The following is a 14,026-nucleotide window of genomic DNA, read 5'->3' as shown; positions in this document are numbered from 1 at the left end:
GTTAATGATGATAGTGCAACTTATTTGTGGCACTACCGTTTAGGTCATATTGGTGTAAAAGCGCATGAAGAAACTCCATACTGATGGGCTTTTAGAATCACTTGATTATGAATCAGTTGATGCTTGCGAACCATGCCTCATGGGCAAGATGACTAAGACTCCGTTCTCTGGAGCGAGCAACTGACTTATTGGAAATAATACATACTGATGTATGCGGTCCGATGAGTGTTAAGGCTCACGGCAAGTATCGTTATTTTCTGAACTTCGCAGATGATTTGAGCAGATATGGGTATATCTACTTGATGAAACATAAGTCTGAAACATTTGAAAAGTTCTAAGAATTTCAGAGTGAAGTGGAAAATCATCGTGACAAGAAAATAAAAATTTTACGATCTGATCGCGGAGACAAATATTTGAGTTACGAGTTTGGTCTTTAGTTAAAAACAAATGTGAAATAGTTTCACTACTCATGCCACCTGGAACACCACAATGTAATGGTGTGTCCGAACGTCATAACCGTACTTTATTGGATATAGTGCAATCTATGATGTCTCTTACTGACCTACCACTATCGTTTTGGGTTATGCATTAGAGACAGCTGCATTCACGTTAAAAGGGCACCATCAAAATCCGTTGAGACGACACCTTATGAATTGTGGTTTGGCAAGAAACCAAAGTTGTCGTTTCTGAAAGTTTGGGGCTGCGATGCTTATGTGAAAAAACTTCAACCTGATAAGCTCGAACCCAAATCGGAGAAATGTGTCTTCATAAGATATCCAAAGAAAACTATTGGATACACCTTCTATCACAGATCCGAAGGCAAGACTTTTGTTGCTAAATTCGAAAACTTTCTGGAGAAGGAGTTTCTCTCGAAATAAATGTGAGTGGGAGGAAAGTAGAACTTGATGAGGTAACTGTACCTGCTCCCTTATTGGAAAGTAGTACATCACAGAAAATTGTTTCAGTGACACCTATACCAGTTAGTGAGGAAGCTAATGATGATGATCATGAAACTTCAGATCAAGATACTACTGAACCTCGTAGGTCAACCAGAGTGAGATCCACACCAGAGTGGTACGATAATCCTATTCTGGAGGTCATGTTACTTGACCATGACGAACCTACGAACTATGAGGAAGCGATGATGAGCCCAGATTCCGATAAATGGCTTGAGGCCATGAAATCTGAGATATGATCCATGTACGAGAACAAAGTATGAACTTTGGTTGACTTGTCCGGTGCTCAGCAAGCAATTGAGAATAAATGGATCTTCAAGAGGAAGACAGACGCTGATAATAGTGTTACTATCTACAAAGCTAGAATTGTCGCAAAACGTTTTCGACAAGTTCAAAGTATTGACTACGATGAGAGTTTCTCACTTGTATCTATGCTTAAGTATGTCCGAATCATGTTAGTAATTGCCGCGTTTTATGAAATCTGGCAAATGGATAAACAAAACTGCATTCCTTAATGGATTTATTAAAGAAGAGTTGTATATGATGCAACCAGAAGGTTTTGTCAATCCGAAAGGTGCTAACAAAATGTGCAAACTCCAGCGATCCATCTATGGACTGGTGCAAGCATCTCGGAGTTGGAATATACGCTTTGATGAGTTGATCAAAGCATATAGTTTTATACAGACTTGCGGTGAAGCCTGTATTTACAAGAAAGTGAGTGGGAGCACTATAGCATTTCTGATAAGTATATGTGAATGACATATTGTTGATCGGAAATAATGTAGAATTATTCTGTAAAGCATAAAGGAGTGTTTGAAATGAGTTTTTTCATGCACAACAAACATTTATTAAAGTTTGCCACAAAAAAATCAGAATTTTTTGAAATGTTTTTCTACTTTATTTATTTAACTGTTCGCACCAGGAGCATTTGAGCCCAGGTGTTGAAACTCCACTTCCAAAGCATCGAAAGGTTGTTAAATCCAAAAGCATCTACTATCTGCAACTCTAGCATCAAATGCCCTCCTAAGGATGACGGTAAAAATCTTGTCGTCTACCCATTCAGTTGGTTCATACCTTGCTGGAATACACTCTACCTTCCGAGTTTCGACACTACCATCAGTACAAGAATATCATTGACAATGCAGTTACTCTCCAGCAACAGGAAAAAGTGCGAGGAAATGACACTTGACAGATACTCCCTCCGTCCCAAAATAACTGTCGAAGATTCAGTACAACTTTAGTACAAAGCTGTATTCAGTCAGCAACACATATTTTGGGATGGAGGGAGTATAACATAAGGCTACGCAATTAGTGTAAGCTGAAAGAATACAGCAAAGTTTCAATTCATGTACTGTATAGATAAGTACAATCCATGGAAGGAAAAAAAATACAATCTATCCACACAGGCTCAAGATACTACAGGTATGTATACTACTTGCTACGGCCAAAGTAAAGGTAAGAATGCCTTAGAGTGAGGCCTCCCTATCAGTCTCTTTCTACAAACATTACAGGAAAAAAGAATAAGAGTATGATGGGAATAAACATGTCGAACCTTCAAAAATCACCAAAAATGTAGATACGTACAAATTGGAGATTGTAATTTCCTAGTTATTCGCACCTAAAAGACCTGCAAATATTCATCAGATATGCTGCCATATTTTTAAGTATATAAATAATTGGCACTTGAGCATGACGAAAACTGAAGAATAACTGCAGGTGATAATTACAGGAAATCAATATTATGAGCTAGCATTCAGCTAACACACGTGCAGTATAAGATTTCAGCTAAACGGAACCTATGAACCAGGAAGGAACCCATGCAGCAATGGAGATGAATTAACCCGAATGATGTGGGCATGCAGATAGAAATTCCTGAAATTTGGAGAGCATGGTGTGTACTTCATGATTCAAAAATAAGAGCCTTGCAAGTTTAAACTGCACAAAACAGATATCTAGCAGAGGACCCTTCCTAATTGATTCTGCTAAATATTACCAACAGCATAGCAGCCCGCCAGAGTGATAGAATATCATACTCCCTCCGACCCATATTAGTCGTCGCTAAAATGGATGTATTAGACATATTTCAGTGCTAGATACATCCGTTTGAGTGACAACTGACATGGGACGGAGGGAGTATTTGAGTTGGCACCACTGAATTGGTAAATTTTATTTTGAGCATACAATAAGTATAAGATAAGCACATCATCGTTGCTTAATGTCGATCATCCAAGGGAACCTAGAAAACCAGGCATCATACTGATACAATACAGAATTGATGAACTAAAATTTCGAAAAGGAATGTTTTTGTATAGATTGATTTCTTCCCCTTGCAGCTACGTAAGTATTTTCCCCCTTCATGCTTTTGAACCCAGGGGCAAAACCACTACCCAAAGACAGGGGATTTGTCAGATTCATACCCTTGGAGATCCCTATGAGCGAGAAATGGATTCGAGTTCAACCATCCTGATTACCATGTTTCCAGAAATAAAGTGTGTACTTGACTTGAATCTTTTCCCAGCATAGATGTGGATGTCTAATGTCTTACAGAAATGTGCTATCCTTATAGGACAACCTATGTGGAGGATGAAAAGAGTAACCTGTGTGTCATACAAGAATAAAAAGGTCAATGGTGCATCAAAGGAACACAAGGGGCAAAGCAATCACCTGCGAGCAATTACTCCATCACTCTTTTGGTTAAAGAACAGAAACTATGTTTGAATCTGTATAATAAAATACCATAACCAGATTCTCCGTGAACAATTTAGTTCACCTATCAACAGGAAGTAAAAAACCAAATATGTATTGTGCAGTTGGAAGGTAATGAGAAAAGGGATATACATTAAACATCTAGTCACCAAATTTGCAAGTTTCAACTTGAAAGCAAACAAATCATTTTCAATGCCAACTTGCAAAAGATTGTGTAGAGGCCAGGGGAGATCCTCTCCTTATTCTAGAAAACTAGACTGAAAAGGTAATGACAGCTTTCAATAGTGAATGAATTACTAAAGGTCAGTTCATCCATAATGAGCATTGAGCAGTACTATGAAACTTGCAAAAGATTGTGCAGCCTTGATGAATAATCACAACTCGAAAACATGGTTTAAATTCCAGCCTCACAAAACATATACGTACAAATATGAAATTCACACCCTGTTGTAGAAGCAAACTGAAAAGGGGGTAAAGTAAACAGCTACAGTACAAAGAAGGTACCAACTCAGATGCAACGGTAGCTCCCGCTGGAGAAAGTGTGGCCAACTTCGTTAAATTGGGCAGTGCTATTGATGGCTGGGCAGAGCTTGATGCCCGACAAAGTGAATGGCCCTTGGTAAGCAAACTTCACCATTCCAACAACCTCCAGTTCGCCATCTTTAGAGTCTTGATCCACAGGCATCCGTGCTCTCAACCGTCCAGCGGGGCCTTTCAGAGGAATGTCTGAGATGTGCCACCTGAGTTCCCTCTCAGCCCGGTTCAACACAGCCTTGGGCGAAACATTAAGCAGAGTTGGATCCACAGGAAGCTTAACAATGAATGTAACATTGCTCAGTGGCTGCGGCAACATCGGGTTCGACGCATAGTGTATCATCAGTGAGAGCAATGTACCACTGTGGCGCTTTACAAGACGCAACCTCAGGGGGAGAGGTGAGTGCTTGGGCAGGAAGCTGTATTTCATGATGGGGATAGGTTCCTCCTTCGATGGTGTCTTCACATGGAACAGGCCGTTCTCGAGGCTGCTCAACACGGTACTCTGCAAGGCAGCCCTCTTCATTCCAGAAGCACCCTCAAGCCGGAATGAGAACTCTGTCTCCCTCCCTGCTGCCTTCTTTGGTGGTAAGGTCCGCAAAATGATTGTACCCTTCAGACCAACCCGTGCAAGAACAGACTCGTTGAATTCAGCATTGATCTCCTCAACGATGCACAACTCAGGCACGGTCATCTCTTTGCTCGGGGTTACCAAGCTGTCAAGTGGCGAACCAGAAGGCGCATTTGGTGCCTGCCCACCACTCATGGCTAGAATCTCAAGACCAGTGAGGGTCTTGTCCTTGTGATCCTTCTTGGTTGTGGTAACAAACTCAGAAGCATCAAGCCCACCCCCAAATGGCGCATTGAAGCCCTCAAATGCCTCAGCCAGTGAAGCTTCCTCATTGCCAAACTCAATTCCACCGTAGTCACCCTCAAATCCCTCAACCCCAATGAATGTTGGTTTAGTGGCCTCGGCTGGCGGCAAAGTGGTGACCTCCAACCCAGCAAGCGCAGCAGCAGGATCAGCAACCACAAGGGCAGTCTCCTTGTTCTTCTTGAAGGCACCAACCAACGCCTCCTCTGGCTTGCTAGCAACCATGTCGCTGGCTGCAAAGGGGTCCTTCTCAACCGGGGCGCCTCCTCAGGCGCGGCTCATCCCCAGTAGCCGCAGCGGTCGCAGGCGCGAGGCTGGAAGCAGAGAACTCATCGCCAGCAGATAGGGTCTCCTGGGGGAGCTCGAAGGAGGCGGTGGCGAAGCCGTCGCGGGCGGCGTGGCGGTCCTGCGCGAGGTGCTCGACGACGGGCCAGGAGTCGGCGCCGCGGGCGCGGGCCTCGGCGTCGGGGGAGGAGTTGACCATGCGGGCGAGGTTGTCGCCATGGATGGTGGCGAGGATCTGGGAGAGACGCACGGACCCCACGCCGTGGAGGACGAGGTCGAGCGCGAGGTAGACCTCGGGGTACTTGCGGTGGACCTTCTCGGGGGTGGCGTCGACGCCGCGGCAGGCGGCGACGAGGACGGAGACGGCCTGGTTGACGGCGTCGGCGACGGCGAAGGCGTGGACGGCGGGGGCGGCGTGGTCGGAGGCGGTGGTGACGCCGAGCACGTAGATGGAGTTGACGAGGCGGTACACCACGCGGTACTGCGACTCGACGCCCACCACCAGCTGCCCCGACCCGGTGGCCAGCGGGTCGTCGCCGATGGCGTCGAGGGAGGCGGAGGAGGAGGAGGGGGAGGGGTGCTGCTTGCCGCGGGCGAGGCTGAGGCGCGCGAGGCGGAAGGCGGAGACGGCGGCGAGGGGGCGCGAGACCGGGAACCAGGAGCGCGTCTGGAGCAGGATGTCCGGGCCGTTCACCGGCTGCAGGGAGATGGCGAGGCACGCCATGGCGGCCGGCGCCGGCGGCCGGATCTGGGGCGGGGGTGGTTAGGGTTCGGATCTGGGTGTGGGGGAGTGTGCGCTGGCTGTGTGAGATGAGATCCGGGAGTGGGTGCGGGGAAGGAGTAAAGGAAGGAAGGAGACGGGTGCACGGGCCGATGTGTGGACTCAGTGTAGGGACTTGAGACGCTAGGGGTCGCCTTAAACTTGCTTTTCTTTTTTCTTTTTTTAACTCTTTTGAGCATCTCTAGCAGCTCCAAACCTCCCAAATCTAAAATAAACCTTCAACTTTCAATCCCTTAAATCAGCACATCAAACTCTCTGACCCCGACCTATTTTGAACCTTGAGGGGATTTAGCGTAGTTGCTCCCGCTGCTCAGGTTTTTCTTTATTTTTTATTTATTTAAGTTTTTCTTCTGTTTTTCTCTTCATTATACTTTATTTTTATTTGTTTTTTTCTTCGTTGCACTTTCGTTTTCTGATTTTCTTCACATTATTTTATTTTTCGTTTTTATATTGTTTCTTTGCCGGTAACTGGTTTTCTGTTTTACACAAGTGTGATTATTCTCAATACCCAATGTACATTTTTAGCGCAGACATGAAATATTTTTTGACGCACTTTCGACATTTTTTAAATACTTTACGTGTATTCTTTTAAATACATGTTTTCAATACTTTTTAAATACATAGTAATATTTTTCCAAATACATGTTTTACATTTTCTTAACGAAAATAAACATTTTATAGACTACACAAACAATTTTTACATTGTTACACATTCTTAAAATTGTGTACACTTTTTTCAAACACATGTCACACATAGTCTTTTAAGGGTATGACACATTTTTCTACATCACGCAAAACATTTTTTTTTACATTGTGTACCCTTTTTTTAAATGTCACAAGCACATTTTTTATTTTTTATTTTTTGAATCACACGAAGCTTGTCCAACATCGTTTGAGATGGTTTGCGCATATTCAGCGCAGGCCTCCAGAAGCTCCAGTGCATAGCGGACGGCTAAAGCGTGCGGAGAATGTCAAGAGAGGGCGGGGTCGACCGATTTTGACATGGGAGGAGTCCGTTAAGAGAGACCTGAAGGATTGGAGTATCGACAAAGAGCTAGCTATGGACAGGGGTGCGTGGAAGCTTGCTATCCATGTGCCAGAGCCATGAGTTGGTTGCGAGATCTTATGGGTTTCACCTCTAGCCTACCCCAACTTGTTTGGGACTAAAGGCTTTGTTGTTGTTGTTGTACACGTATATTATTTTACATTGTACCTTTTTTTTAAATGCCACATACATTTATCTAAACTCATGATATTTTTTAGATGTCACAAACATTTTCTTTACACATTTGGTCAGGTTTCAAAATTTGTTGCCAGTTTTGAAATGCCACTCTCTTTTCATTCACACACACACAGACACATAACATTTTCATTACTCTCGTCAAAGTGGAATCAGACACGAGTTCAGATTGCGCACACATGCACAGACTATCTAAGGAAAAGATATGCACATTCTCCAATCTGCAAAGAAAATATGTCCACATTACTGCATGATGCTTTTCATTTCGTAGTTAATAAAAGGGGAAAAGGTGTACAGGCTAGGGAGATGGGGGAATACAACTACAACTAACTAGAGAGTGGCAAAAAAGAAGCAGAGAGCTACAGATGCAGAGATGAGCATTACATTTACATGGGCGAACTCAGTCACTCTACTCACACAACTGAATTCAGACGGTCGGTCGAGCATGCTAGTATTCTTCAAGCTTGAGCCAGCCCCAACGATCGAGTCAGTTTCTCTGCCAAATGGATTGCATTGATCATGATGCATGCCTCCGCCTCGCTCATATATATGCTCGAGCTTGCCCGCTCGCTGCAGCCAGCAGCAAGCAGCAAAAATGGCATCCCCTGTTTGCTTGATCATGCGCAATGCAGCCCCACCCGGCAAGCTGACTAGCTGCGTGGGTCGACATTGATTTCGGCCGGCCCTTTCCACTTGTCATTGCAAAAAATTCCCGCCACTCAGAGATATGCTTTGCTTTGTTTCCCTCCGTCCACCACAACCACGTGAAACAGACGGCCTTCAGTTTACTATCTTCAGGCATGGCAAAAATGTTTGAAAGCAGCTGACGCCACATCTTCTTCACCTCCTTGCAACTCTGGTAGCCTGTGGCACACAACACAGCTCGATCGTGTCCAACTCCACGCCAATTTGTTCAACATTCCTCGGCATAGGGTGGCTGTTGTGGGCACAAGAAATGGTCTACTTTCCCCGGGGACCGCACCTTCCAGAGATCGATCGGTCCACACTTTCCGGTCTTCCAGCACACCCTCAGAGCACTCGCCAAGGGGATCCATGGTTGCTCTGGCGCCGCTGCAACTCACAATAAATCCTGTAGGGTGTAGGCTGATTGAACCGAGAAGCAACCCTTGCTGTCAAACTGCCAAGCTATGAAATCCTCGTGCTGCTGCCTGCTGGTATATTGGAATCTTCAGGATCACCTCCGCTTCCTCATGGTTGAAAGTCTGTCTGACAAGTTGGGTATCCACGCATGATACAGAGGGTCAATCAGCTCAGACACACGCGTCAGCAGCGTATTACCTCTGCGCGATCTCGGAAAACCAACTGCACCGGTAGGGAGCCAGGAATCCTCCCAAATCCAGATCTGCTCGCCGCTACCGACTCGCCAAACCATGCCCTCCTTGATCACAGCCACCCTTGCAGATACTGCGCCATATATAGTTAATTCCCGGTGAGGCCGTAGCTGATGAGAGATCACCGTCGAGGTAGTACTTGGCACGCAGCACCCGGGCACACAACGAGTCAGGTGCTTGGAGCAGCCGCCAAACTCGCCGTGCTAACATCACGATGTTGAACACATGGAGGTCCCTGAACCCGAGGCCACCCTGTTCTTTCAGAAGTGTCCCTGAACCCGAGGCCACTCAGTATTTGTCTGCCTTGAAGAGTTAGCCTAGGCAGGAGAAGAAGAGTTTGTATCTGGAGATGATTTTTCATATCATATAGTAGCCGTGCAGTTAGATCTTCAAGTTGCAATCCAGAGCCAGCAAATACTGTTGCAGAGTAGTTATGTGGACATGGCTTGAACATATGTAGATCTTCATTTCCATTTCACCGTGTCTTGTTCTCCCGGGGTTAAGTTGACCCTCTAAATCATGGTGTCGCATGACTCTTTGACTGACCAGTGGACTTGGCTTCTCCTCTTCCATAAAAGATATTCGGTTCTGTCATTATTTGCGCCACTGGTTTCTTTTTAGTGCTGAATATGCTTCATAAGTTCTGCACATGCACTTTCAGATCATCTATCCTTCACCAGAACTTAACTGTATGAAGCCCTATCGTTGTCAATATCACGGAGCCCTATAGCATCACCGGAACCAAGCAGAGTGTCCTTATTTGTGTGTAGCTCCACTTGGCTTTTGTCTCGATGAGGACGGTGACAATGGCACCATCTTTTTGGATGGATCAGATAAACAGTATACTGTCTCATGAAGACGGTGAGAGATGAACTTCTTGGACAAGGGCAGCTAACTAATCAGCTGAAAGTACGAAGAGCAGCAGTAGAGATAACGGTTCTATTGAAAATCCCACTAGGTGAGGCAAGCAATCCAGTCGGTCCATTTCAGTCGAGAAGCGTCCTCCGACAGCAGCTCAAGTAACAAACACGGTAGACAGAATCAAATGCTTTTGTGATAGCTTCAAGAACATGGCTGGGATTATACTGCAGATATCATGCTACTGGATATGAACTGAAATATTGTGCTATCATACATGAATTAAGATACTGTGCTGCAGAGAGAACAGAAAAAAGAGAGGTCACGGATCATGATTAGCTCATAGAAGGAAACTGTTATCGAGTGCAACAGACAAGCAGTTGACAAATGACAGAGCAGTGTTCATATAGAAGATGCAACAGAATAGTTATCTTTCCTGGAAGACAGTATGCACAGACAAGATGGCATTCGATAGTACACCACAGAATGACAAATATAACGGAGCAGCAAAGGCAGTGGTAAAATTTTGTCAAAAACATGTGCCATGGTAATATTGAGCAATAGAGGGGATGAGAAAAGAAGAAAACTAGAAATCTTAGAAAGTACTGAGAAGTGAGAACCAAAATGATCAAGTGCTCTACACTAAAAGTACTGGCAAATAATATAAAGGAAATAAGATGGAATGTATTTCGAAAAATAGTAAAAAATTGTGTCAACATCAGTGCATATCATAGTTATTAGCAGCAGGAGAAGTTTTTGGTTAGCAAGTTTGTTTCATAGGCAGGAATAAGAATAAAACGAATAATGCTACAAAGGTAGGAACGCTCCAGAAAAATAAGTAATCCAGGGAGGAACTTACAAAATGTCAACAAAGTGTACATTTATGTTAACTGAATCCTCTTAGTGGCCCGGTAGACAAGCAGTGATAAGATCAAAAACTGTTTTACTGACACCATTGACATATGCAACATCATTTGTTTGCCATACAACAATTATTGGAATAGATTAGTGCATATGCTAAAAATATGGTGGATCAAATATCCCAACAAACTGACAGAAACAACACTAGAAATGAAACTAAAATAAAATCAAACATGTGAGTTTTATCAAATGGCATACATAGATGGAAATCTTCAACTGCCATCAGAAGTAAGGTTACTTTACAGATTACATCGATAATATATCATTGCCATACCTTTGCTATGCTCAGTTACTGGGCAGATTAATATGTCAGATCCAACAATCGAGGAAATCCGGAAATAAAGAATGCTGCTATCATCATAAGTTCTAGATTCAGGCAAATTCACCAATATTCAGACAATTACTGCTGCTGTTAGAGCGAGAACGCCTCTGTAATTAATGTCAAATTATCCAGAATCAAATTGCAATCATTCTAAGATTTCAGCAACAACCCTTGTATCAGGTACTCCAGGCCTCAATTGGCTAAAAAGACTAAGCAGACACCATCAGGTTAAAACAATTGTTGTAGCATCATACTCCGCAACTGATGGAGCTCAATTTTTAACGGCATAGCTATATTAACATAAATAGGTGTATTCATTCTTGTCAGCTACAGTATCATCCCAACAAGTTCCAAAAGCTCATCATAAGTCTGCATACCAAAGGCAAGAACAAACTGTGCTCTGCCTTTATGAATAAGCAAGCAATAGGATGACCAATTTGTAAAATGATCAAAAAACTCCTTAATGCTTCCTGGGGGAGAATTATATGCAGACATTCTGCTCAGCATGTACTGACGAAATCCCGGAAATCTAAGAGTCTCTGAGAAGGTAACACAACTCGTCACCAATGGACCTTTGATGAGCGACCCGGGATAACCTGCTAATTCTTTGTAAGCCTGAAAGAGAGCTTGAATCCCTAAATGGATGTTGTTGAAGTCGGGCACGTAACTTGTTATAGTTGCCAGAAAAAGTAAGAGGTGTCACATTAGTTCTTCGGAGAACATTCTGCATATCCTCATAATTATCGCTAAAGATATACCAATTAGCATTTCTACGAAACCCAATGCAATAAAGAGTGTCAAAACTAAAAAGTAACCTAACAGGGCCAAAATTATCCTGAACCCAACTGATCGGAGCAAGCAATTCAATCACATAGAATCCCGCGCCTTTCGGCAAAGTCTGAACCTGTTCAATAAGGCCATTTCCTTCAATGTGAAGGTTTTGCCAAATTTGTATGATATGATTGATAATAGTGTCGAGCAAATTGTCATAATTTTGGGCCATAATCTCAGGGTCCTCGTCTAATTGTAGCTGAAATACCGGACAATGCTGCAAGAAAATCACATGCTATAAGAGAAAAATAACACCTTGTACTTGGTTCTTAGATATTTAAATTGATAGGAGAGCATTTGAACTAAACTTGATAAATGTAAGTACTAAATTAAAAATTATGAATGCTATTCTCATAATATACTAGAGCAAATTAAACAAAGAGTTTGGTTGGGCTCAAGCATTAGGTATTGTTGGATACTAACTGGGCTTCCTGTGCCACATCTCCTGGCCTATGTGGCCCATGTGGCTCATCTGTCTAGTGGTCAACAGAATTAATAACCTGAGGGAGGGGCTCTCCCATGTAACCCTGGACATTACAACAACTAGTTGTTGTCTCTTAGGTTAGCCACTCCTTTCTTCTTTTCTACATGGTATCAAAGAGGCTGGTCGATCTGCTGTAGGTGGCATCAAATCCAAATGATGTTGAAGGCAGTGATGTATGTGGCAGCAGATCCAAAGGAGGTTCAAGGCAGAGTGTAGGTCGCAGCAGATCCAAGGAGATTGAAGGCACTGTTGCTTATGGTAGAGTTTGTGTTGCTGTGAGTGGAGATGGCGCAGGACCTGGCCAAGGTGCTCGACAGGTTGGCCAATGGGTCACTCTCTTCTGATACTTCTGGGGAGTATTGGATACTAATTGATTACATCAATATCAACTATGTGATTACAAGGCAGCAGGTTGCTGATACCTATCATTCCCATCTTGAGGGGGAGTATTGGATATTAACTCGGCTTCAGCATGTGCTACATTTCCTAGCTCATGTGGCCCATCTGTCTAATGGTGGATACTCCCTCTGTTCCTAAATATTTGTCTTTCTAGAGATTTCAACAAGTGACTGCTTAAGGAGCAAAATGAGTGAATCTACGTTTTAAAATATGTCTATATACATCCGTATCCAGTAGTCCATTTGAAATCTCTAAAAAGACAAATATTTAGGAACGGAGGGAGTAGAAAATATAACCTAGGGGAGCTGTTGTCTCTTAGGTTAGCACCTCTTTCTTTCTTTCTACAGGTATCTAGGGGTGGAGCCACAATATGATGTGTGTACAGATGTACACCCACAATATGATGTTTGTGTACAGATATATCTACGGCATGGGTGGAGCCATAGTATGATATCTAGGGCATGGCTGAGACACTGCTGCAAAAGCCTTGTCTGACCAATATACTACTGTCACAATTTCTTCTAATCAGGAACAAGCTATTGATCAAGTTCATCAGCAGGGAAATAGCTATGTTCTTCCTGTCCAAGGGCACACTCAGATCTGATCTCCTTATTTCAGGAGCAAAAATTTATTCTGATGCTGCTTTTAAATGTGCAAAGGCTCCATGATTACCACATGGCACAACAGCAAAAAAGAGTGGAAGTGTTTCTCAGTTTTTTGCAGGATCAAGCAGAAGTGAACGTGCAAATTCAAGCATCTACCCAGAACACCATCTCGCCACTTCAAGCGGAAGCTCTTGCTTTGCTTTTGGCAGATCAAGTCACTCATAAGCTTTAAATCACTAGGCATACTTTTCTTACTAATTGCCTCTCTTTGGCAAAGGCAATGGCAGCAAGAAGTGTATTGGCTGATTCCACCCCTTGGACCATCAGAAATTCTCTAGTTGATTTTTTTCCCTTTCAAATGATCTCCAAGCACAGGTGTATCACATATCAAGAGAGATCAATGGTCTTTATCACAATGTGGCTCATCAGGTTCTTAGAAGTTCACCTGAACCTGACATTAGTAGTTTTGCTATGCCCTATTGTGTATCTCCTCTCTAATTTCAATTTCAGGGGCTATGTAATTCACTAAGATGTTACTGAGCTGAATGGAATATTTGGCTCTTCGTGCGACTTTCTCTGTTAAGAAAAAGGAAATGGCTGAGACACGTACCTCCCATGGAGGTTCGGGTTGAGGCGGTGGCACTGGAGGCTCGTGTCCCCGACCACGACCTCGCCCTCGGCCTCGGCCGCGGCCACGTCGGGGCGGCATCGGAAGGAAGCCGGCAAGGCGGCGGCGGGGACGGGAAGAGGGCGTCGGCGGCGAGGACGGGAAGAGGGCGTCGGCGGCGGGGGCCCGAAGAGGGCGTCGGCGGCGGGGGCCCGAAGAGGGCGTCGGCGGCGGGGGCCCGAAGAGGGCGTCGGCGGCGGGTACCGGAAGA

The 14,026-nt window shown here is 44.1% G+C and overlaps 1 protein-coding gene and 1 long non-coding RNA gene across 2 annotated transcripts; both read right to left on the bottom strand.

The window, feature by feature from the left end:
• Positions 1–3,112: 3,112 nt before the first annotated feature.
• Positions 3,113–6,170, bottom strand: LOC123187530 (uncharacterized). The gene is given in 2 exon segments (XM_044599404.1): positions 3,113–5,340; positions 5,342–6,170. Coding segments are annotated over 2 exon segments (1,908 nt in total). The 5' UTR covers positions 6,080–6,170; the 3' UTR covers positions 3,113–4,170.
• Positions 6,171–7,569: 1,399 nt separating this feature from the next.
• On the bottom strand, positions 7,570–14,022 carry LOC123187529 (uncharacterized). The gene is made up of 2 exons (XR_006494028.1): positions 13,759–14,022; positions 7,570–11,877 (listed from the first exon to the last, which is right to left on the bottom strand). It is a non-coding gene; the product is annotated as an uncharacterized lncRNA (long non-coding RNA).
• Between the last annotated feature and the right edge of the window lie 4 nt (positions 14,023–14,026).

Source organism: Triticum aestivum, chromosome 2A (assembly GCF_018294505.1).
Source record: "Triticum aestivum cultivar Chinese Spring chromosome 2A, IWGSC CS RefSeq v2.1, whole genome shotgun sequence".
In the NCBI taxonomy this organism is placed as follows: domain Eukaryota; kingdom Viridiplantae; phylum Streptophyta; class Magnoliopsida; order Poales; family Poaceae; genus Triticum; species Triticum aestivum.
This window is presented reverse-complemented; position numbering and strand designations above follow the sequence as displayed.